Below are 21,048 nucleotides of genomic sequence, written 5' to 3' on the forward strand. Positions count from 1 at the left end.
TACACCATCAGCAAATGTGCTAGACTGGCAGGAGATGTATACGCTGAAGAAGCTTAGTTTCTCTGAAGAGATCTATGCTAAATTGGCTTACCAACCTATATAATATAGCAGCAGAGGTCAACGGAATGGCTGCCTATAAGCTGTGCGGTAGGAGGAGACATGCTGAGAGGAGGAGGAGGAAGAAAAAGATCAAGTCCCAAACGATCAAAATTTCCGAGTTCAACATGCACGTGATCAAATGACGTGCTTGAGACGGCCCGACCCTTGCCCAATGACATCACACATATCCGAATCGTCGTTTTTCTGCAGTTCAGTGCACAACCAACCCCGAAAACTTAGAACTGCTGCACAAGTAAGCCGGTCTCAAGCCAACCTTACATGTAGCCAAGGAAAATTTTATTTGGACAGCAGCCATGCAACTATACAACCGCCACATACTGGCATGGTTTGCATGGCTATATTCTTTGGGCATGGTGATGCATGGATATGCGTGACTGAAAATCTCATATACAAGCCATGCATGCCATGCATACCACACGGACGTGAACTTACTGATGTAGGGTTGGGCGAACGATTATCAGGTGGCATGAGTCTTGAGGTAATTTTGACCAGCCATGACATCTCACCATATGATTGTACATTGATGCTTCAGTTCTAATCAGAAGTCATCTCAACTAATCTTTTGCAATCCAAAAACAAATCCTATTACATTGTAATGTCAGCAACTGTGAAACAAACAAGGTGCTACCATAATCGTGCATACTATAAAAAGAATCAGGAACTTCAGTTCCACTGAGCGATGAACATGTGCACCTCAACCATCTCAGTGTCTTGAAGCCAGACATTCGTCAGACCCTAATTGATGCTATATGTATGGTAACCACCGCAAGCCAAAAAGCCTTTTAGTAAGTCTCCATGATTGATCCGTTTTGTTGTGGCTGATCGTTTGACAAACAGGGCTTCAAAATTTGGTAAAAACTACTCCAAACGACTGGTGCTTCGACAAAGGGTTGTGGCGGGATGCATCAAAATTAGCCTTGCTCGCTGGATGACTCAGCACAAAAATGGGACCCAGGATTGATGGTGGTGACGAGAAGGTCATTGGTGGTAGATCATATCATGTCTATCAGCGACATCGAGTTTGGGCTATGGAAAAGGTGAGCAAGTGACTGAATGCAAACAAGGGACAAGACCTTACCACTTGCACTGCCCCTCCGGTGCAGTATCCTTTCTAATCCCCTGCTCTGACACCTGTGCGTGCTCGCCCAGATGAAGATACATCATCTCACTGCAAAAACATGTCCTAGATGCTGGTAACGATGCTCCTGAGGTGGTGGTGGCAGGGGTAGCAAAATTGTTGCGTCTTGTGCATCTTGTGTGCTCACTGAGGGTGCCGTTTGAGGGAGGGAGGATACATTGATCAGCGAGATCGAAATTGAACTGTGGAGACGGTCAATGCTGCTGAATCTGAGCAAGGAACAAGACTTACTGCCTCATTTCCACGCCTGTGCCTCCCACCCGTCTGCCTTCTCCTGTTCATGCTTGCTCACTGGATAAAGATACGTTGTCTCAGCAAAATGGTTCTTGATGAGCTAGAGAGTTTGCTCTTTAGTCGATGGTGGGGTGGAAGCACCAAATTGTATGCTTTGGGTGATTTTCGAGACCGTCGTTTGAGGGAAAGACGCAGTGGGAGCGAGATTAGGTGCATGGCTGTGGAGAAGGTCAGTACCGTCCCTAAATGTGAGTGAAGAAGGAGACCTGCCATCCGCGTCTGTAGTCCCTTCTGCTTCTGCACCAGCAAGGCGACGAATATGGACCTATATCCTTGTTTGCAGATTTTGGTGCACTGTCTCAGCCCGAAAATCTATTCCCTTCATTAGGGGATGGGAGGGATATCAGGGTGGATGTACACATGTCGAGAAGGAAGACCCACTTTGAATATCCATTGCCAGCCAGAGTGCCAACATTGAGGCCCTCCTCGTTCGTTAGCCGCAGGCAAATTATTTTTGAATATCTGGGTTTGATCTTGAATCAGAATGCGGACTAAAACCAATGGTGCCGGTGAATAGCAACGAACAAAAAGTCGCATGGCGGTGAGAGGGAAGAAGCTTGGTTAACTTGACGTCATGCCGATGGACCAAATTTGACCAAATGTTCCATTTTGGTTATCAACGCCCATGCAGGATGCATCGATTGTACTGTATGTGCCAGTGTAGTCCTGAGACAGCAGTATGAGGAACTTGTACATGGTTATATAGTTAGTAGGTGTTAGGATTTTGAAACCTGACGTGTTTCCCTGTTCCGAACAGTTACCGGTTACCGCCTCCCAGTTCACTTCGAAATTCAGGGTGACCTCCATACTTTGTTTTCTAACACTTGTCACTAGACTTGATGGTGAGTCATCTATCTTTTCCTTTTTTCCGTTTGCTCATGATGGTTTTCATTTGTTAAGTTTCGCGTCATCGCTACAATTCCATAGTCGTGGTTGGTGAACATCCAGTGATATTGATGACGCGAGTGAGTATGAGATGGTGAGCTGCTACTATACCAGCTTTTCAGCAGATTACTCAGGACGTGCCACCTAGTCTATAGTGATTCGCCCAAAATATCCAACACTTGAAGCTTGAGAGAGCTTGAGCTTGAGTAGGAATACGAGGCTGAAATGCTGACTAGTACTGAAGGTGCGTAAACCAACTTTTGGTCTATTTCTCCCTGTTCACCTTCTCTCTCATTACTCAGCACTTTTTCAAACACGTCTCCCCCAACCACCCCCAACTAATCATGTACGCAGCATACTGAGGATACAACACCTCCCTCATCCTATTGCGTCTTGCTGACATGTCATTTTTAGAGGGCGCTTGAGCTAGTCCACACATGATTGATAAAGGTGATCCATACTCGATGGCACACGATAAGGCTGAATTTGTGGCATATTAAGGCTGCCAAGGCTAACGATGCATATACCAAGTTTCAGTGGGCACTTTACGCCAGGGTTACGAACTCTGGTTAGGTTATCACGTCAATTAGGGGTCAATAAACTCGCCTGGGAGATCATGGTATGTATTCTTTCCTCCCTCCCTCCTTCTATTGTTGAACCAAACTCTGGTAGGCTTCTGTTGCGAGAACACAGCCGAGTCGACAACCAAATCGAATGTCACTATGCACAGTTGCTTTCGCTACCCAAAGTTCAAGGTGCGTGTTGCTAGTCTTTGAGGAATTTCCTTGTCCTGACCTTTCGTCTCTTTTCCTAGGACTCTGAACACATTCCTCCCCCCCACAACGGTCCCACCAAGTCATTGGTGCATGCAGCATACCCAATTGGTACGTCATCCCCCCCACCTCGTTGTTCCTTGTTGAAGTCGTCTTTGCAGCTCGTTGATCAACGAGGCCCGATAAGCAAGGATCCTAGCTCTAAGTGCTTAATGGAGCTCGCAACGTGTTTTCCAAAAGCAAACACGATGTGCTAACCATTCTCATTGGTTAGAACAAGAGAAACTGGCTGGCACATCTGCACTTGATTCATCAAGTCTTGCCATGATGGTATCAAATGCGGGTATGTACGATCATCTCAGTCATAGTTCTAGGATTGACCTTGACTCTAAGCATAAGCAAACATGGGGAGAGTCGGCGGGGTAGTTGACATAGCACCCTGTTGTATCTAAGCAGCGTTTGAGTCAGCACACATGGAGAGTGTTCAGGGAGTGTGATGATGTGCGGATGAGCATGTGCGTAGACGTACGGAGGGAGTTGCGCAAGTTGACGAGCCGTACCTACATTTAGCCTGGACAGAGGGACGAATTCAGATGAGAGTGTACCCAGCTATCTCGACAAGGTTCATCCCTCTACGTGTATGCTATTGTATTCACGACCCAGACGCAATGACTGTTTTTACAGCGTCTCCGTCTTGTAACAGTCATACAGAGGAGTAAGTCTCCCGGCTGGAAACATGGCATTATACATGTAAAAGATTCGACTTGTTTTATTATTTCAAGATAGTATCTATGAGTGGATACATACAGCAATGGTGAAAATGTAGAAAGGTTATACAGCAATTATACAGTGTCGAAGGGCAGAGAAATGAGTACAGTAGATCAATTCCTATGGTAACTCCAACAAACGAGAAACTCAGACTCAAGGATGAAATAAATGACGACGTTTACCGAGGTCATCAATGCCCAGTATGAAAGGCGACATGTTCAGACCATTATATACTTCCTCTAGCCTCTTCTTTGTCATCCGGAGTGACCCTTTCTGTGCCATCCTCCTGGGATCCATACTTGTTATTACCCTCCCCATCTAGCTGATCCTCCAGGTCACCACTGTAGAGGCTTATACTTATCAGAGTATCTTCTTGAGCACTTGCCCGGGTCTGACCATGCCCAAAACGGAGCGACGTCACTATGCTGCCCTGCCACGAGTCGTCGGAATGAGCATGTCCTGCCGCAACATGTCCGACAAGAAGAGTCAGAGCGACACCCTGGCACATGCTAAATAAGCAAGCAAGTAGGTCCGAGAAAGGATATCCATGTACTCTTGCGATTCCTGTTATGGGATCAAGGTAATTCGCCGCCCAGTCATTGTGAGCGAAGAAGGCGACGAATAGGATCAAAGATGCAGAATAAAGACCTGATGACTCGATTAAGACTTCAACGATGTGCTGGTAGGCTCCAAGTCCTCGTTCTCTTGCTCATCCCATGGTCCAGACATGGTATATGATGAGCAGTGTGCACCAGAGTGTCGTGGCTAGTGAAAAGGATGCATAAAGCACCAGATTGAGTAGGTCGTTGACGGCTCCATCTATGACCTGGCAGCGTAGGAAGATAATCTTAAACACTGCATTGAATAAACCTGGGATTAGAGCAAAAGACAGAAGGTATAGATGACATTACCAATAGCAGACACTAGACAGAGAGCAGGGAGGAGAGTAGTCAACCAGCGCCGTCCCCAGACCATCCAACAACGCCAAATCTGGAGTTTAGTTGGACTTGGATTTCCCAACAAAAGGTAGGCCAGAAACATACCATGGTAGAATCTGCAAGGATAGTACAGACAGTACTCGTGATACCCGTTGCCAAAAAGGATATGTCACCGGCTTTGTAGATCCGAAGATATTTGGTCCAAAGGTTTTGTGCATTGTCGACCAACGTGGAGTGCATATACAACCATTGGAAGGCCAAATTGATGGAGGTCAGGATATGGAGCAGTATGATAACAGTGACCATGGCCTTTCCATTGGGTCGGGGACTAGCGATGACTTTATGCCTTTTAGCTCGAGTAACAAGATATCGGGAAAACCTCCCTCACATATATTCTACAGGGTAACAGCGACAATACCCGTGTATACACCTTATGTGCTTTGTGATTAGACAATGGGAGTCAGGTTTGAATGAGTGTGGCTCACCATGTAATAGAGAGTCAAGGATGTTTGCGTTGAGTGAGGTATCAAGTTCTTGAACTATGAATGCTATTTCAGTGGCAGGAAGGTCTTCAGCCATTGTGGAAGATTGGTGTATCAGCTTCAAGCGAGGTGGGATGTATTTAAGAGGAGGATGGTACATGCCCTCATTATATAGCGTGCATACCCCCCCAAGATATTTGTTGGTTTCATAGTGATTTGTGAAGGCTGAAGCAAGATCAGCGGGTGAAATGAGAGAGTCGATATGATCCTCGATATCTGTCACCATCTAAGAGTTGCTGAAGGCGCATCTTTGTTTCAAGTTGTATACAAAATATCACCTTGGATAGATGTACAGATAAGTATTTTGCATAGCAAGGTGCAAAACATCTCAATTGACATACTATTTTAGATAAAAGATGATATGAAGCTGCTTGCAAGGTCCTATTCGTCTTCTCTGTAAGCTTTTCAGGAACAAGAGGCATGAGGCCTCGACTCGAAGACGCAGTGGAAGGATCATTCGTTGCTGCGATACCCATGACATCAGGGAGTATGGAAGGATAATCATGATAGTTGTATGGCTAGATCCACCTGACGTTGTCTCATGAGATGAGAGTTCTAGCACTCTGGATACTGTGTAACACTGGATGGTGGAGGTAAAGTTGGATGCAAAGGAGACTCGTGACCGTTGGAAATTTCCTTCGACACCGGACCGTCATTCCTGCCTCCGTCTAGTGCCCACAATGTCCACGACTTATGGATCCTGCATTGCAGGTGCATTTTCACGATTTATATCACTGGTGATATGTGTGCTGCGGCACCTCAACATGTCCAGGAAATTTGAGGAGAAGGGTCCTTATCATCGTCACTGCGATGTGCTTCTTGACATTATGCAGCAGTGAATAACAAAAGGACACAGAGCTGAAAGACTTCTATCGTTGTCTCATACCTGATTAGCCTGGATCACCTCCGAAGCTAGAGGATATGCACTCAATATCCTGGAAGAAGATATATGGGTACACTAGCACGCACCGTATATTAAGCAGGCACCCACACAATAAGTCCATACACCCATTTGTATGCAACATCTTTCCTAGATGAGTGAAGCATGCAGAAACTCCTTATGCCTCATATTCTTCCTGTATACTCAAGCTGACTAGCGAGCAATGTCCCATTTGTAGATGTGGTCTAGTGACGAGGTGCACAGATAATAAAAGGGCTGGATGCTAGTCCAACATCGAGAACCTCAGCTGATAGTGATAGTTGATATGCACAACGAAATAACTGTAACGCACCATCATTTGCCTTTTGCAGCGTTCAATAGCATGCTATTCAGACCCACCGCATGCCTTGGGAGACCATATCGCAGGTGTGGTAACCTGTTCCTTTGCCAGTGGCCCAACTATCTCAATACTCCATCCAGCTTTTGAAGGTCAATGTTTCCGAGTTCCATGGTTTACCTATTAATGGACAGATGAAGCAGACAGTTGGTATATTCGTCTCCAAAACTGATAATGACTATGCTGGGATAGCATCAACAAAAGTATGGATCCCTTGATGGCGTACACACCTGAATGTGGGCGAGGAAAAGGATCCCTCCCCTGCTCGGCGCTCACTATCAAATCTCTCCCCCTTCTATCCTCACTTTCGATGCATGGTCTCGGTGCAAAAACCAATCTTTTTGATTAGACGTGTGATCATTGGGGTGGTGTGTTGGTGTGGTTGATATCAACACAAGGAATGGTTGGTGTTCATTGAAGGGGATAATTATCACTGCAGGAATGATATCAGCATAGACGACCATGCGTCAGGAGAGGTGATTCACCTTGAATATCCAGTTAGGTATACGATTTCAAGCATCAATATTAATTTTGACTCGGAGGTCCTGCTACGATTGTTTTGGCTTAAATCAGAATGACGACTATGAATACTGGTCAGAATTTACTCACATAGTGCTTGAATACTATCGAGGGAGAACATGGTAGAATTGAAGCATGGTAGTGAGAACGTTGGGGCTTTGTTTGACTTTACACTGATGGCCCAAATAGTCTATTTTGATTACGAACACCCATCATGCTCGCAAGACGCATCGACTTTACTGCACATGCCAGCATAGTTCCCCCACCAGTTACTGCCTGCCACGAAATTCAGGATGACCCTCTATCTTCTTTTCTCACTGGTCAATAGTGGACCATCTCTTTGTTTTGGCAGTTTTTTCCTGTTCAGCATCGCATGGGGCGGGTCAACGCATGCCCAGCGATGACACTCATGGCTATGGAAAGGTGAGCCCACTACATTGTACCAAGTTTTCTGGTGGTTTACTCATGACATCTCTCTTAGTATACCATATCATGACTCGCCCAAAATTTCAATGCCTGGATAGGAACACAGCTGGCTGAAGGTGCATAAACTAACTTTTGATCAATTTCTCCTTGTTTAACTTCTCTCTCGTCGCTCAGCACTTCCCCTCCCCTCCCTTCCATCACTGGCACCCCCGACAATCATGCACCCATCATGCCTGACGATGGTACGGGACCTGCGTTCTGCTGGCGCATCATTTTTGGAGGCAGAGTCAGCAAGCAAGTGTCTGCATACGATTGATAAGGGAGATCCAAGCTCAATGGCATGCAATAAGGGCGAAAAAGAGACTAAGTGAGGTTACCGAGGCCAGCGATGGTCATTTTTGTAAAGGTACACGCAAGAAGTTCAAGGTGCATGCCACCAGTCCTTGAGGAACTCCCTCGACCCAACCTTTCGTCTCTTTCCCCAAGACTCTGTTGCCCACGATAGTCCCGTTGACATGCGTGCAACGCGTTCACACATGTAATTTTGCAAATTCTAGGAATGCAAATGTGTGTGTGCCCCGTGAATAATATTAGAGTACATGTAAGGCATAGAGCACTACACACTGAGGCAGAAAGCACTATAATAAAAATAATATGAGTAGAGCGCATGGCTTAGACTTAGAACGGCACACTTGTGTCATTTAAGTGTGCAGTCTCAGTGCTTATACACACACACTGTGCCCTCCTCTGCAGTGTATCACTCAATTAAATTCACTGAAGATAATATATTGAAGGTGCTTCGCGCTACATTGATCTATGATGCGCGAACCCTGCCGATCCGGCAATCACCGAGAAACGTCATCCTGAACGAAGAATCAACAAGTCCGGATACTCTAGGGAGTTCTCGGCTGGAGAGAAATAAAACCCGCTGCCCATATGAAATATTAAACTAGAAATGGTTGCGCGGCAACCAATTGTTGGAGGATATCCGTACAGTATACCAAGTTTCCTTATCTTTCTCCCGTCGTTTGTTTTACTTACTATATATATCTTACCTCCTGTCCTTGACTCGATCACTATATAGCTTAGCCGTCGATACCCGAGTACCTCAGTCGTTCCACCTTCGCTGTGCCCGACTGAGGTATGTATACCTTACTGTCTCTAGCTTATAACTTACTCACACTCATTCATACTAGATCATTACTTATATCCTTTGTCTTTAGGTACAGTACCTTTCAATACAGTCGTTCCACCTTCACTGTGCCCGACTGAGATCATTACTTATATCCTTTGTCTTTAGGTTATGGTGCCCCGTAGCCTATAGCTCAGTCAAAAAGGATATGCAGCAAAATTTTTATTATCAACGACTCAACTACTGCCCACTGCTCACACTTGCCCAACCATTACTATTGAACACATACTCCTAACATGTCGTTGACTACGTCGGGAGTTACAATCCTCCCCGATACCCATAGCCACTTCAACGGGAAAAACTACGCCTCATGGAAACTTCAGCTTACTGAACTATTGAAGGGGAAAGGATTGTGGGGGTACATAGAAGGTACTATACCCTGCCCTGCCGCCTCTGCGACTTCCGCGAGTGGACCAACAACTACTCCACTACCACCAGACCCCACACCAATCTACTCTTCGAGCCCTTCCCATGACGAATGGACGTTCCGTGATCAGCTAGCTCATTCCCACATCGTTCTCAATGTTCTTGACCCTATCGGACTAGGGGTAAGGACCGACGGGACAGCGAAGGAATGTTGGGATTCTATCATCGCTGAACATGCCAAGAAGACTGACATGGCTCTCTCCGAGGCTGAGACGTCCTTGAATGCAGTCAAATTCAATGGCAATGGTGATATTGATGCCCATGTTGCAGAGCTCCGTACAAAGAGACGTGCCGTTAATGATCTTCGTGCCACCCCCCTCACAGACCAGGAATTCCGCGGTATCATTATTCGCTCGATTCTCCCAACAGCCAACTGGATGCCTATCCTCCCAAGCTTGTATCAGCTGTCTAGCTCCACAGATATAATCTCCCACCTTCAGACCCATGCTGCTACCTTACACGTGGCGGGTAAAGGCCCCACACAGTCCCAAGCATTAGCGGCCAGATCTTCTACCGTCGGATGCTCTAATCCTGGCTGTAAGGCACGAGATAAGAGCAAACATACTGCGCAAAACTGCTATTGGCCAGGTGGGGGAAAGGAGGGACAATTTCCCCCTAATTTCGGCCGACAGAGATGGGCTAACCATGTAACCGTGAACACTTCAGCCGATACACCAAGGCATTTTGTTCTCGCTGCACGTGTCATTACTCTTGAGCGGGAACAGGACGAGAATGGGATCATCGTTGAGGACGGGGAGACGGGGAGTCATGCCTATGAGTGGAATGGGACCCGTTCTTTCTGGCGATGGGATGAACCTGAGGGAGATGATTCAGCTTCCACAGCATCTTCCAAAATGGCTGAGGATACCTTTGACATTGAAAGTGTGGGCTCCTCTGCCACTGAGTATTCCAATGCAGACGACGACACAGATGATGATATGCCTGGCTTGACTAGTGTTGATGTTGATGATGATGATGAGGCAGAAAGTGAGGATGAAGCTGAGGATGAAGCTGAGGAGGATGTGGGACCTGCTGAGTTGATTAGCGATGTCGAGGTTGAGGATAGGGCATTTGTGACAACCACCTTTGAAGGACGCACACCCTCTGTTATGCTGACGTTCATGGATTCTGGCGCCAGTGATTACTTCTTCAGAAATCGTGAAGATTTTACGGAGTACACACCCGTTGCTTTCCGCACTGGTTCTTCAGCCATCGAAGGGAAAGGGACTTTTGAGATCCTCGGAAAGGGAACAGTCTCGAAGACTTTCCATCTGGATGGGAAGGATGTCAAGCTGACATTCAAGAATGCATTGCACTCACCCTCGCTCGCTGCGGACCTCATGTCTGTTAGCTCTTTGGACAGGGCTGGGCTCTCCACTGTTTTCTCCAACGGACGAGCAGTAGTCCATGATCAGTCTGGCAAAGAGATCTTTGCTGGACGAGGTTCAGATGGAATGTACGTTCTCGATGCAGCCCTCCAACCACAAGCTATGTCATCCCGCTCGTCCCCTACCTCGCTCGCAGACTGGCACCGTCGTTTTGTGCACATGAGTCCCACTACGATTGAGGAGATGGCCTCTAAAAACCTTGTTGACGGCCTGAACATTACTTCCGCTTCCCTCCATGGGCGATGCGAAGACTGTATCCTCGCACGCCAGACCTGTCGTCCGTTTGATGAACCCACGGGCCCTGATGTAGGGGGACTCGACCTTGTTGCTACAGACTTGTGGGGGCCGTCGAGGACTGCGTCAGTGAGCGGGAAGACGTATATGATGGTCATTGTGGATAGTGGTACATCATTCAAGGTGGGGGAATTCCTGGCTGATAAGTCAGACGAGACGACCGTGGCAGCCTTTGATAGGTTCCAGAAGATGGCTGAAACTCAGACAGGGTGGAAGGTTAAATGCGTGAGAGCTGATAGGGCGTTCGTGGGGTCTAAGTGGGCCGAGTACTGTGCGGAGCATGGGATTATTTTGGAGCTGACTGCCCCACACTCCTCGGCACAGAATGGTCTTGCAGAGAGGGCAATCCGCACGATCATGGAGGATACTCGTGCTTTATTAAGTGACTCTGGTTTGCCGGATCATTTCTGGGCAGAGGCTGCGTCGATGTCAATCTTTACACGGAATCTCGCACCTTCCAGTCATCACCCTGGCAAGGTGCCAGCGGAAGCGTTCACAGGCCGTCGCCAGGACGTCTCATTTCTACGTGTTTTTGGGGCTACTTGCTGGGCGAAGAAACCCACTTCGGGCGGTATTCTGGTGGATGGCGGAAGCAAATTGGATGATCGATCGAAGAAGTGCGTATTTTTGGGCTATGCAGGGTCCAACTACCACGTGCTTGATGAATCGGGCCGTGTCTTCATCTCTCGTGACGTTGTTTTTGACGAGGGGCATGTGCATCGCACTGTGAGTGTGGGGGAGACTGAGACAGAAGTCCCACTCACTGTGCAGGAGTCTAACACGCCCTCTACCACACCTGTTTCTGTTCCCCCTACTTCCTCTGTTCCATCAACGACTCCATCAGTTCCCGTGGAACCAGTTTTACGCCGGTCATCACGTTTAACTCGCCCTAGTGACAACGCTACTGAGTCTCTATTATCCGAACAACGTGAAGCCGATGCTCGAGACCGCGGAGATGAATGGGCAACTAACAGCAGAAGACCATGAGCATCAATGGCTGCAGCTGAGAACGTGCCTGATTCATATATCCCAAAGAATTATCGAGACGCCATGCGGGTTGATGAAGAACGCTGGAAGGCTGCGATGGATGTTGAATACCAGATGCATATGATGAAGCACACTTGGGACCTTGTCGACACGCCAGAGGGAGCTAATATAATGGATTGCAAATGGGTCTATGGGATGAAGTGGGATGGCGATGGAAAGTGGTTGTGGGATAAGGCGAGACTTGTAGGGAAGGGTTATACGCAGCAATGGGGCCTGGATTATAATGAGACTTGGGCTGCCGTCACTCGCCTTGACCCCGTTCACATGTCTGCTGCCATCGCCACCAAACTCGACTTACACCTATGGCAAGTGGACTTCGTATCAGCCTACCTGAACAGCGAGACAAAGGAGGACATCTACATGCGCCAACCACCAGGATATGTCATCGAAGGACAAGAGGAGAAGGTGTGCAAGCTGGTTCATACGATTTATGGGACGATGCAAGGCGGTCATGACTGGTTCGAGACACTCGGGAAGACATACGACGACCTGGGATACAAGACTTCTCAGGCCGACCCATGTGTACGAACGATTGGCGAGCCAGGTAGCAATTATACCCTCACAGATACATATACCGACGATGTGTGGGGGGCGTCTTCGAGCATAGATGAGGCTAGCCGAAGGAAAGGGGAGTTGAGGGAGAAATGGGAGCTTAAGGATGTGGGGGAGAACCACTACTTCTTGGGGATGAAAATCGACCAGGACCTCGATGCCGGGACTATATCTTTCTCTCAGCGACCGTACTGGGAGAACGTCGTTGAGGATTTTGGCCTTGAATACATCACGGTACGCTCGACCCCACTGCCTGTTGGAATTGTACTCGATAGCTCTCAATGCCCCTCAACCCAAGCTGAGAAGGACGACATGGCTCAGTACCCGTATCAATGTCTCTTGGGCCGAGTTATGTGGGGGCAGCTTGCAACTCGACCTGATCTCTGTTACCCAGTGAGCCTTCTGGCTCGTTTTCAGACTAACCCAGGGATGGCCCATTGGTGTGCACTATTGCATGTCGTCGCCTATATCAAAGGGACTATGGACTATGGGGTCATTTTCTCCCGAGACGAACCACTGATGCCAGTTGGGTTCGTCGACGCTGACTACGGAGGTTGCCGGGATACTGCTCGCTTGACCTCGGGCTATGTTTTCACCATGGCTGGGGGGCCTGTCTCTTGGAGTTCGAAACGCCAGGCTGCTGTAGCACTCTCAACCGTTGAGGCCGAGTATATTTCTCTCACTCGCGCCGCCCAACAAATGATGTGGATGATGTCATGGATGGACGAGGTGAAGCTACCGCACTCACGCCCAGGAGTTCTGTATGGTGATAACCAGGGGGCAGTTGCGCTTACAACGAACACGAGGGCCCACCATAAAGTGAAGCATATCCGCATCCGCGAGCATTATATTCGGGAGCTAGTCAAAGACGGCGAGTTACGTGTCGATTTCATTCATGGAAATTCAAATCCGGCTGATATGTTCACCAAGGCTCTCCCTCGGGATGTTCATCATGGCTATCTTGACGATCTCAACATTGCACCTGTGGCATAGTACGGATATGGGGGAGTGTTGGAGGATATCCGTACAGTATACCAAGTTTCCTTATCTTTCTCCCGTCGTTTGTTTTACTTACTATATATATCTTACCTCCTGTCCTTGACTCGATCACTATATAGCTTAGCCGTCGATACCCGAGTACCTCAGTCGTTCCACCTTCGCTGTGCCCGACTGAGGTACGTATACCTTACTGTCTCTAGCTTATAACTTACTCACACTCATTCATACTAGATCATTACTTATATCCTTTGTCTTTACCAATAAAATAAAACTTGCTCACTAGATAAGTTGCGTGGCACTGTAATTAAATCCGCGGAGCCAATAAGAAGACACACGCTGCATGGCACGATGAGGCTAGGCCTTGCCAAGTGGAGAAAACAGCGGTAGCACGCGTGCCGACACGGAGTGCTGAGTAAAATAATGATTACTATCACTATGGCTGACGCAGCATGCAAGAGAAGGGAGTCCGAGGTGGAGCGTTGTCTATTTTCAGTATTTACATTTCATATAGTTAACGGTAAATATAAGAGCAGTAGTTACAGGTAGTTAGCAAGTTTTCAGACCCCCACAGTTGTACTACGAAGCAGCATGCTTAGTGTACGACGAAAGGATTTTATTTGAAGCTTCGAGCGAGAGAGTATTATTGAACTTAGAATTATTTTGAACACTTTGAGAGCTCACGAGGCACGCCTTGCTCGAGCGCGCTTGATTTGTTCAAGTAAAGTACAGTAATTGATTGTGCTCTACTTAGAGAATATTGTATTGTGATAACTTGAATGTGCATTTGTGTTTTTTTGGAACTTGTTTGTAAATTCCGAGTTATTGCAAGTGGCAGAGGTTCGAACCCTTTGGCTTGTCAGTAATCTCTGAGGTTTTTTTGGTTCATTCCCAAGTGGCATAGGTTCAAACCCTGTGGCTTGTGGACGTGTTTTCTGTGTTTGTGTATCTCTGGATCGCATAGGTTAGAACCCTGTGGATCTATGAACGGGTTTTGAAGTGTTTTCTGCTTGGAGTGCAAGGCTTTAAGTCGTGTTAAGTGTATTGTGAAACGTTGTGGACACTTGTGTGTTGCGCGCGATGTATTTTGAGGGTTATACGTTCTTGTAGAACATTTGGGGGCTTGCGAAATAATACTTTTGCCTTGAGGCCGAGCGATTCTGTCGCTCACCTCCTGTTCCAAAAGCATTTGGACTTGGAAGATTATTATATTGCTAAGCGCGCTATATTATATTGTAACGTGCAAGGATTATTTCAATACTACTGCTATTGTGTGCTTGTATCACACATCACCCCCGAACTACTGAGGGTTTGTGTGTGTGTGAGTGTGAGTGTGGGTGTGTTAGTGTTATATACGCTAGTGCATTTCTAGCTTGGCGCACACAGAGCCTCTTCACCATCGGCACGTCGGTGTGCGTGACATACCCAACGGTACGTCATCCCCTCCACTTTGTCGCTCTTTGTCAAAGTCTCATTGCAGACCATCGATTGATGTTGATACGGCCTGATAAGCAAGGATCTGAGCTCTAAGAGTTTGCCAGAGGTGCTCGCAATGCGTTTAGTATGTACGTTGTTTCTCCTATGGAACTACATAGTACTGATAGTGCCATATAGTTTTTGTTGAATGGAGCACGAGAGCTAACCAGTGAGCACACTCAAGGCATCAAGTCTTCGATGGTGTTGAACACAGGTACGTACCATTATCCTGGTTGTAGGCATAGTACTGACCCTGACTTTAAGCATAAGCAAACATGGGGAGAACCGACGAGCGTGCAACAGCTCCATCCAGGCTAAATATAGAACATGCCTGTCAACTCGCACGCACTCCCCGCAATCCCTCTGTCCTCCTAAGCGGACGATCTCACCACCTCAGCTCAACGATAGCTTCTTCTGACTGGTTCTCACTTCCATAACCTGTTGCCACAGGATCCCCCATCTTAGCTTGCCCAAAGCACAGTGGGGAAGTCATCACACTCCCACCTCCGTGCATCTCACAAGTAACGTCAGTACAATACCCTAATAACCTGCCCACAAAACACAGAGGAAGGAACCAACATACCTGCGTGATCCTAGTAATAGGATCAAAATAATGCAGTGTGTTACTACTCCATGCAAAGAACATGACATACAAAACCAACGACACTGCATACAATGCTGAAGGCTCCAGGACAGGCCGGTACACCCCCACGCTATCTATCACATGCGCGGGAGCCAGTAGCGGTTCAGGTCAGCATATTGGTTGCATGTTACATACATCCCATGATCTGTGCGCACAATCAACCAGTCGAGGGAGAAAGTGGCGGGGGTGATGATATAGAGGAGGACGATGACAATGATCATTGGGGGCCCAATTGTCGGGGTTTGTGCTGGGATGTGGGCATGGGCTCGCAGATGTTTCATAGGGTGACAGCAATGATACACCTGTGCGGGGTTAGATCATCTCATCTCAGTGCAAAGTTGGTGGACATGTACGTACATTGGAAGAGAGGCAAGGATTACTCTATCCATTTCAACCTTCATTTTAAATTAGCACCTTCTTGATATCCGTGTCAGTCATGCACAAGTATCAAAGCATTCCCGGATCGATAGAAATTTCACCACGGCTCTTCAAGCGCCGGTTGTGTCAACGTGTTGATCGATTGGCTATTCTGTTATCTTGTATGCCCCTTTCTTGTAGTACCGGAACGACAATTTCATCGCTGGCCTATTGCCACGGCACAGTAGCCTCCCTCTCACCTCAGCTGAAGTATTGATCATATAAATTTTGTTCGTATCAATGGGCCATCTCTACGATGCAATCTCCTTCTGAGTATCGTGAATTTGCGCCATCTATTCACGGTCTTTTACAATGCCCTGTCTTTGCCCTTCACATGCACTCTATTGACGTACTGACATTTTCCACAACTGTTACTCACTCTGTTCCACAACTGTTATATCAGGGTCATTCACTACTCTCTCTGGTTGGGCTTCAGGTTCCAGGACATCGTCCTCCATGACACTTGGCACAGTGTCTTCCTAGAAACACGTCTGAGTTTGCACGCACTTGTCTTCACTCTCAAGCTGAGCTTCAAGGTCATCATCAATACTTGCGATAGTACTTCCCTGAGAGCTTGTCGAGATCTGATTCCCCCCAAAGCGAAGGGAAGACATCACGCTTCCCTCCCAGGAATCATCTGGGCGAGCATATCCCACTGCGACCCGCCCAACGATAAGTGTCGGTGCAATCCCCTATGTATGGTGCATGTTAGATGACCAAGCAAGGGAAGAGTATCAGCTTACCCTTGCAACTGCGGCTACAGAATCAAGGTAACTTGCCCCCAAATTGTTGCGAGTGACGAAAGCCACGTATAGGATCAAGGCAACGGAATAAAGGGTCGAGGATTCAACTAAGATTTCGATAGTACAGCGATAAGCTCTGAGGTTGCCACCGATGGACAAGATATGGTAGACGATCCCCAGAGTGTACCATATCATGGTAACGAGGTTGAACGATACATAAAGTACTGGGTAGAGTAGGTTAATTTGGTTTCTGTGAGCGAATACCATGTACATGTTGATGCTTTTGAATGCTGGAACCAGGGTAAGTTCTTGATAAGAGGATCCGGAAGCAACAGAACATCTCACCGATACTAGAGACTAAACAAAGAGTAGGAAGGAGAACAATGAGCCAGTGCCGGCCCCAGATCACCCAACAACGCCAGATCTAAGGGCTAAGCAGTGAATGGAGGTAGGATTCTCAGACTCGGCAGAATCTATGCACCATGATAGAATCTGCAAGGATGTTACATAGGATTCCTGTGATTCCCATGCTCAAAACTGCTTTGTCGCTGGTATCACTGAGCATGAGATACATAGTCCAAAAGTTTTGTCTGTTAGTCATGGTGATGAATGCGGAGTGCACAAATGACCAGTTCAAAGCGAACCCAATGGAAGTCAGGGTGTAGATGAGAATGATGACGATGATCATAACATTTCTGATAGGTCAAGATTTGTTCATGTCTGTGGGAGTTGCTTTAGCTCAGAAGACTCATGGTCGACACGGTCAACTCACAGTTGGTCCACAGGGTAACAGCAAGAACACCAGTGTATATGCCTGGTGGACATGAGCATTCAAGTTTGGTTCAAATGTCAGCATGCATACCATGTAATAGAAATTCAAGTATAACAGTATTTAACCTAGTGTCAAGGCCTTGAAAGATGAGATTTATCTCATTGTCAGTGAGACCCTCCGGTATATTGGTCTGAGAGGTTATGTGGATTAAAACTTAGCAAAGGTCGGTTTTGAAGGTACACACACCCTATTATACTGGTGCATCGAGAATTTTCATGAGTTGGTCAATGTGCTATCAGATCCTCGCCGGAGTCATAACGATGATATCTAAAAATGTTATGCAGCTCAATTGTCAACTGAACACGTAACGATGAAGAGTATAGTCTGAGATGATCATCAGGAAAACATAGTACGAGGGTGGTTTCCTGTCTGTGCTGCCCTGTCGAAATGATCGGCATTTGGCAAAGGTCCATCCATCTCCAAGAGCGAATCTGTCGCAGTAGAGTTGGGCGAACGATTATCAGGTAGCATGAGTCTTGAGGTAGTTTTGGCCATTCCAGATAGCCATGATATCTCACAACCTTATTACATTGTAATGTCGGCAATGATGAAACAGACGAGGTGCTATCATAGTCATTGCATACTACAAAGACAATCAGGAACTTCAGTTCCACTGAGCAACAAACAGGTGCACCTCAACCATCTCAGTGTCTTGAAGAAGTCAGACATCCATCAGACCCTAATTGATGCTATGTACAGTAACCACTGCAGGCCAAAAATCCCTTTAGCAAGTCTCCATGACCATTCCGTTTTGTTGTGATTGACCGTTTGACAAAGAGGGCTTCAGAAACGAGTGAAAACCACTCCAAATGACTGGTATTTCGGTAAGGGGTTGGCGGCTGCTGCTTGTCGGAGTTGTGGCGGGATGCATCATGCTCGCCGGATGGCTCAGCACAAACATGGGACTCCAGGTCGATGGTGGCAAGGAGGTCATTGGTGGTAGATACCACGTCTATCAGCAAGATCTTGGGCTATGGAAAAGGTGAGTATGACTGAATGCAAACAAGGGACAAGACCTTACCATCTCCACAGCCCCTCCAGCACATATCTTTCTTCCCACTCCATGTCTTTTCCTGTTCATACCCCCGGGCTTGCTTGTCAGATGAAGATACATCGTCTCAGAGAAGAACACGTTCTTGACATCACAGAAGGTTTGCTCCTTAGTCGATGCCGGTGGAAGCATGAAATTGCACATCTTGAGTGCTTTCCGAGACCATTGTTTGAGGAAAAGAGGCAGTGGAAGCGAGATCAGGCATATGGCTGTGGAGGAGGTCAGTACCCTTGAATGTAAGCGAGGAAGGAGACCTGCCATCTGCGTCCACAACCTTCTGGACTCTGCCTCTGCCCCTGAACCGGCAAGGCGACGAGCATGATCCTGTGTCCTCGTTTGCGAAATTTTGACGTGCTGTCTCAGCCCAACAGTCGATTTCCTTCATTAGAAGACATGCCATCGTTGAGACATTGGCACGAGGAATGGTGGTGTGGATCCGAAATCATTGCATTGAGAGGAGAGGGAAGGATATCAGGGTGATTTTCGAATATCTAGCCCGAGTGCCAACGTTGAAGTCCTCCTCATTCATTAGCTGCGGGACAACTTATTTGTCAATATCTGGGTTTGATTTTGAATCAGAATGCCCGCTAAAATTAATGGTGAATATGAATAGTGATGAACGAAATGTCGCATGGCGGTGAGAGGAAAGAAGCTTGGTCTGACATCATGTCGAAGGTCAAATTTGACCAAATGTTCCATTTTGGTTATCAACGCCCATGCAGGATGCGTCGACTGTACTGTACATGCCAGTGTAGTCCCGAGACAGCAGTATGAGGAACTTGTACGTGGTTATATAGTTAGTAGGTGTTAGGATTTTGAAACCTGACATGTTTCCCTATTCCAAACAGTTACCGGTTACCGCCTCCCAGTTCACTTTGAAATTCAGGACGACGTCCATACTTTATTTTCTAACACTTGTCACTAGACTTGATGGTGAGTCATCTATCTTTTCCTTTTTCCCGTTTGCTCATGATGGTTTTCGTTTGTTAAGTTTCACATCATCGCTACAATTCCGTAGTCGTGGTTGGTGAACATGCAGTGATGTCGATGATGCGAGCGCATATGAGAAGGTGAGCTGCTACTATACCAGTTTTTCAGTGGATTACTCATGACATGTCTCCTAGTATATAGTGATTTGCCCAAAATATCCAACACTTGAAGCTTGAGGGAGCTTGAACTTGAGTAGGAGTACGGGGCTGAAGCGCTGAAGGTGCGTAAACCAACTTTTGGTCAATTTCTCCCTGCTCACCTCTCTCGTTACTCAGCACTTTTTCAAGCACATCTCCCCTCCACCATCCCCAACAAATCAAATACGCAGCATACCCAAGGTGACACCTCCCTCATCCCATTGCGTCTCGCTGACGCGTCATTTTTAGAGCGTGCCTGAGCTAGTCCACACACAATTGATAAAGGAGATCATGATCTATGGCACACAATAAGGCCAAATTTGAGGCTTATCGAGGCTGCTGAGGCTAGAGATGCATATACCAGGTTTCGGTGGGGCCTTTATGCCAGCATTACGAACTCTGGTTAGGTTGTCACATCGGTTAGGGGTCAAGGAACTCGCGTGGGAGATCATGGTACATATATTGCCACCTTCCCTCCTTATATTGCTGAACCAAACTCTGATAGGCTTCTATTGCGAGAACACAGCCAAGTTGACGACCAAGTTGAATGTCAGTATGCGCGGTCGTGCATGTCGCTTTCGCTACACGAAGTTCAAGGTGTGTGCTGCTAGTCTTTGAGAAATTTCCTTATCCTGACCTTTCGTCTCTTTTCCCAGGACTCTGAATGCATTCCTCTCCCCACAACGGTCCCACCAAGTCGTCGGTGCATGCAGAATATGCAAAGGTACGTCATCCCCTCCACCTCGTCATTCTTTGTTGAAGTCATCTTTGCAGCTCATTGATCAACGAGGCCCGATAAGCAAGGATCTGAGCTCCAAGTGCTTAATGCAGCTCACAACGTCATGTTTTCCAATGAAAATACGATGTGCTAATCATGCCATGTAGTTCTCGTTGGTTAGAACAAGAGAACTGGCTGGTGAGTCTGCACTTAATTCATCGAGTCTTGTCATGATAGTATCAAATGCGGGTATGTACAATCATCCCAGTCATAGTTCTAGGACTGACCCTGACTTTTAAGCATAAGCAATTATGGGGAGAGTCGGCGGGGAGACAGAAGGATAGTCGACATAGCACCCTGTTGTATCTGAGCAGCGTTTGAGTCAGCGCACATGGAGAATGTTCAGGGAGTGTGATGGTGTGCGGATGAGCATGTGCATAGACGTACAGAGGGGGTTGCACAAGTC

The 21,048-nt window shown here is 47.1% G+C and overlaps 5 protein-coding genes across 5 annotated transcripts; 3 read left to right on the plus strand and 2 right to left on the minus strand.

Moving 5' to 3' along the window:
• Positions 1-869: 869 nt before the first annotated feature.
• On the plus strand, positions 870-2,878 carry EV420DRAFT_1474839 (uncharacterized protein; the record flags this gene model as incomplete). The annotated part of the gene is made up of 13 exons (XM_060469240.1): positions 870-905; positions 958-971; positions 1,058-1,157; positions 1,308-1,345; positions 1,574-1,740; positions 1,836-1,980; positions 2,036-2,061; positions 2,184-2,257; positions 2,310-2,394; positions 2,453-2,517; positions 2,648-2,681; positions 2,740-2,783; positions 2,852-2,878. 13 exons carry the CDS (start codon positions 870-872, stop codon positions 2,876-2,878), a joined length of 855 nt encoding a protein of 284 aa, XP_060336853.1.
• Positions 2,879-3,995: 1,117 nt separating this feature from the next.
• On the minus strand, positions 3,996-5,059 carry EV420DRAFT_1509459 (uncharacterized protein). Its single transcript, XM_060471467.1, has 6 exons — positions 5,022-5,059; positions 4,890-4,968; positions 4,706-4,833; positions 4,532-4,657; positions 4,062-4,477; positions 3,996-4,020 (listed from the first exon to the last, which is right to left on the minus strand). Exons 1-5 carry the CDS (start codon positions 5,022-5,024, stop codon positions 4,205-4,207), a joined length of 609 nt encoding a protein of 202 aa, XP_060336854.1. The 5' UTR covers positions 5,025-5,059; the 3' UTR covers positions 3,996-4,020; positions 4,062-4,204.
• Positions 5,060-9,159: 4,100 nt separating this feature from the next.
• On the plus strand, positions 9,160-9,471 carry EV420DRAFT_1245248 (uncharacterized protein; the record flags this gene model as incomplete). Its single annotated transcript, XM_060466678.1, has 1 exon — positions 9,160-9,471. A coding segment is annotated over one exon (312 nt), but the record flags the coding sequence as incomplete, so codon positions are not given.
• A 7,119-nt stretch (positions 9,472-16,590) lies between these two features.
• Positions 16,591-17,543, minus strand: EV420DRAFT_1709737 (uncharacterized protein; the record flags this gene model as incomplete). Its single annotated transcript, XM_060479593.1, has 4 exons — positions 16,591-16,803; positions 16,855-17,144; positions 17,200-17,278; positions 17,336-17,543. Coding segments are annotated over 4 exons (790 nt in total), but the record flags the coding sequence as incomplete, so codon positions are not given.
• Positions 17,544-18,495: 952 nt separating this feature from the next.
• On the plus strand, positions 18,496-20,963 carry EV420DRAFT_1474843 (uncharacterized protein; the record flags this gene model as incomplete). The annotated part of the gene is made up of 11 exons (XM_060469241.1): positions 18,496-18,668; positions 18,795-18,973; positions 19,493-19,518; positions 19,586-19,670; positions 19,756-19,807; positions 20,003-20,065; positions 20,272-20,461; positions 20,521-20,588; positions 20,750-20,780; positions 20,820-20,831; positions 20,883-20,963. The coding sequence occupies 11 exons, from the start codon at positions 18,496-18,498 to the stop codon at positions 20,961-20,963; spliced, it is 960 nt and encodes a 319-aa protein (XP_060336857.1).
• Positions 20,964-21,048: the final 85 nt, after the last annotated feature.

This window comes from Desarmillaria tabescens, assembly GCF_030435595.1.
Source record: "Desarmillaria tabescens strain CCBAS 213 chromosome Unknown EV420scaffold_4, whole genome shotgun sequence".
Taxonomy (NCBI): domain Eukaryota; kingdom Fungi; phylum Basidiomycota; class Agaricomycetes; order Agaricales; family Physalacriaceae; genus Desarmillaria; species Desarmillaria tabescens.

Coding starts and splice junctions, on each gene's coding strand:
- EV420DRAFT_1509459 (XM_060471467.1), bottom strand. Junction 4,834..4,889: donor CTGTCTAGTGTCTGCTATTG/GTAATGTCATCT, acceptor TATTCAATGCAG/TGTTTAAGATTATCTTCCTA. Junction 4,478..4,531: donor CCATAACAGGAATCGCAAGA/GTACATGGATAT, acceptor AGCATGTGCCAG/GGTGTCGCTCTGACTCTTCT.